At 41.9% G+C, this 3,876-nt stretch overlaps 1 protein-coding gene across 1 annotated transcript in view; it reads right to left on the bottom strand.

Annotated features, from left to right (window-relative positions):
- Positions 1–3,876, bottom strand: part of LOC116685777 (uncharacterized) — a 26,234-nt gene that overhangs the window by 7,892 nt on the left and 14,466 nt on the right. Inside the window, exons 8-10 of the mRNA XM_032510707.1 lie at positions 3,264–3,319; positions 2,888–3,063; positions 1,661–2,061 (exon numbers count right to left, since the gene is read on the bottom strand). Coding sequence (XP_032366598.1) covers positions 1,661–2,061; positions 2,888–3,063; positions 3,264–3,319 — 633 coding nt within the window. The remainder of the gene's footprint in view (positions 1–1,660; positions 2,062–2,887; positions 3,064–3,263; positions 3,320–3,876) is intronic.

The raw sequence follows: 3,876 nt of genomic DNA, 5'->3' as shown, positions 1-3,876 counted from the left end.
TTGTGTTATTCTGTGTTATTTTGTGTTGTCAATATGCTCGTGTTTGGATACGCCCATAGTGCGCGCTCGGTTGCGCGCAATGTTTATATACGTTTATAAAGGGGGGGTCGCAAGTCACTTGCACCGTTACTTTGGGGGTCGTGGGCTAAAAGTTTTGGGAACCCCTGGTTTAAGCGACCGTTGCAGTTAAGTTTAGCCGACAAAGGTTGACTGTGTCACGCAGCAACAGTTAAGTCACGTTCAGGCATCAAACGACTAGTTAGGAGAAGAAAAAAAGATTGTATTTTGGATTAACCCGTTTGCACCGGATGCTTCGCGACGACACATCTACCGCCGGTTACTGCGTTGCGCAACTCTGACCCTCCTGCCGGCTGCTGCGTGGCGCAGCATTTTGTATTGGTCCGTCTTTTCATGACGTGTGCAGCAGAGAACGTCATTGGTTCAAATACACATGAGGTGGGTCTTGTTGGCCATGTGACCACCAAAATGTACCGTTTTTGCTGAAAATCACGTCAATCAACCAGACAAACATGTGCGTTTGTTTAGGAAGTTTTGAGAGACGAGTGGAAACGGCTCCGACAGAGAGGTGGTAGATTATGATGAAGCATCCTCCCTCCCAAACTCCTCACTCATTCCACCTCACATCACTGCCCTCGCTGTCTAATCCTCCTCTGATTGCCTCGTACCGTTTTCTCTCTCGTCTCTCAAAACTTCATAACAAACGCACATGTACGTCTGGTTATTGACGTGATTTTCAGCAACCTACGGTACATTTTGGTGGTCACAGTGCCAAGACCCACCTCATGTGTATTTGAACAATGACGTTCTCTGCGCACACGTCATGAAAAGACGGACCAATACAATGCTGCGCCACGCAGCAGCCGGCGGGAGTTCAGAGTTCACAACGCAGTAAACCGGCGGTAGATGTGTCGTCGCGAAGCATCCGGCGCAAACGGGTTAAAACACTGGTCTCCTTAAGTAGTACTCCTGCAACACAAACACTTGTTTTCTGGGTGAAAGTATTGCGTATTCCCCTTAAATTTTACTGGGACACAAACTTCGCTCCCCACTTGAAAGCCCCGTGTTTTAGGACCTACCGATTTACCTCCTTCCTATGCGGATCTTCACGGCCTCATGCAGAGGCAGTTAATGTTCTTGCATACAGCAATAAATACGCGGAATACATATGAATTACAGTGCATTACTTTTCGTATCTACAGTAAATGTAGGAATGGTTCATGAGGACAGCGAGCACACACACATAAACGTGCTCCATCTAAAAAAACTTGCTCCATCTAAATGATCTAGTCCCATTAAATGAATTTAAGGCCATGTTAAAATGTCATGTGATTCAAAGATGCAACTGCCACATGTGACCTGCTCCTTTCCTCTATGTGTGATTTTGACTCTGCTGTATTTCTGTTTATATTGTAACCGGTGTGCCGTCTTGGCCAGGTCTTCCTCGGAAAAAGAGATTTCCATCTCAAGGGACTTCCCTGGTTAAATAAAGGTTAAATAAAATAAAACAAAATACGAAATGATTAAAGAACTGTAAATTCAAGACAATTGTAATTACAGTCCCATATCTTACTATTAAACATTTTCAAATTAAAAGCCAAAAGCCTTTCTGTTTGTGCTCTCAGAAGGCGTCCGCACTCACCCGTTCCTGATGAGGTCATAGGTGAGGGTGTTCTTAGGGTTGTCATCAGGAGTGGCTTTGCAGGATTCGACAAACAAGGACACATTTGGCAGATCCGATTGAGCCTGAATGCCCATGTAAATCTTATTTAACAAGCTGACCTCCACTGGATAGGCCGTGGACGGCACTTTGCTTGTGAATTTGCTGTTGGTGTATACTTCGAAGGTGTAGCCGAAGCTGCCGAAGCTGGACTCAGTGAAAATGTAGTCAGAGTCTTGGAGATTGTAGTAACTGGAGATGCTGATGCTTTTGGGAAACTTGCAAGAGATTTCAATCTTAACTGTCTTCCTTCGGACTATGATCTCGTTGGCCAGCTCGAAGGAGGTGATCTCATTCACGAAATCCAGAAAGTCGCCTTTGTCCTGAATTTAAGACAAATAAAAGCCTGTTAGTGGCTGAGAGGAAAAAGAACAGGAATCTAGAGTTCACACAATGCATAATCCCCCTTTCCAATGTTTTTTACAGCTCGCCCCACATCTGGGGCTGGGTACCCAACTTTGTTACTTTAATGCACCGACTGAACAACCTCCATAGTGTAATATACGGAAACATATTTACAGGCACAATGAGTGAAAATGTCTTTATTTTAAGTAAGTGGCAAATGTTAAAAATAAAAAATAAACTCCTTGGTGACTGTGAGGTTTAGCACAACATTATGGTTTTGGTTAAAATAAGTGTTTTTTGTCATGTAATTCACGTTACTTATGTAAATAAGTAAGTTGATTTTTGGTTACATACGTTTCCTGGTTTTTATGACCCACCCCTTCACTGTGGACTTTGATTAGAAACTTATTTGTGATTCCCAAAAAAAAAGAAACAAATCCAGTTGCATTGTATGGGAAGTTAATTTTTAGGGAGACAGAATCAGATTCAGAACCAGAATCAGCTTTATTCGCCAGGTATGAGGACACATACGAGGAATTTTTCTTTGGAGCATCGTTGCTCACACTGTGCTTACACATACAAAAAATTAAAAAAACAATATATACACAAACAACCCAAACAATATATACACACTAATATATACACAATATATACATCCTCTAAACAGAAACAATATAGAGGCATGAGTGCAATGAAGAGGTCAATAGAAAAATATTTAAATGTGGAGCATAGTGCAAAGGATGCTAGACAGGGCTGTCCGGCTATTCTTAGACTGTAAAATGTAGTGTAAAGGTTTTTCCACACCTCAAGTTTTGTGCCGCAGGTGGTGAAGGACATGCTGCCCAGGATGTGCGTGGCGTTGGAGGTGAGAGAGCACGACGTGTCTCTCAGCTGGAGGAAGTTCACGTCGATGCCGGGCATGGAGGCTTTCTCCAGGGCCACCGTCATCTTGTTGGGTGAGCACGTGACACTGGCCTTGCCTGTAAACACAACTTTTGTGTTAAAGGAACATGCCACCGTTTTGTTGTTTGTTAAAAAATACAATATGTCTCTCTTAAATGTAGAGTAGAGTAGAAGTAGAAGGTGGCATGAAAAGAAAAGACTCAAATGTGTACTTTGGTACTTTAGTAGATGTACTAAATCCTCGGATAACAATGATGATGAATGGGGATCAACAAACCTTGAATGAGAGCGGCTTGGGTTACCATGAGAACAACGCACCTCATGTCTGATTGGCTGCGTGACAAAACAAAGAAAATAGGTTTCAGTGCAAATTGCAAAAAGAAGAAAATGAACAACCAATATACTTGGTTTGAATATTTAGATTTAAGGGGAGACACTACAGGTGAATAGGGAAAACACTGTAACTAATATACAGTACATCGCCATTAAAACTCCCCCGTTGAAATGTTTAAATATCCAAACGAGGCATTATATTTCTAAATATGACGTGTGAACATTTCCAGGATAGAGATGTGAACATTGGATAAAGCCAGATTCAAAGTTCTGTATAAGGGTTTTACACAGGGGATCTTAGATATCTCTTTTTATCACTTCATTCATCAGGAAATACTGTCAACCGCCATAAAATTGTAAGATTTTCTCCATGTTTTAGGTATAAATGTAATGTCGAGATAACACCGTGAAACCTCCCCAGTTGATTACCGATGTGAGTCGAGTGCAGATTTGAGTCGCGCATGCGTAACTTTGCTACAAGTAGCATACATAATGCTAACAAGAGACTTCTGTAATGTCAACACAGTAAAAATTGACCTACTTAACCAAGTTGGTTC

This window comes from Etheostoma spectabile, unplaced genomic scaffold (genome assembly GCF_008692095.1).
Source record: "Etheostoma spectabile isolate EspeVRDwgs_2016 unplaced genomic scaffold, UIUC_Espe_1.0 scaffold270, whole genome shotgun sequence".
Taxonomy (NCBI): domain Eukaryota; kingdom Metazoa; phylum Chordata; class Actinopteri; order Perciformes; family Percidae; genus Etheostoma; species Etheostoma spectabile.
Note: the sequence above shows the minus strand (reverse complement) of the source record. Positions and strands in the feature narration are given on the sequence as shown.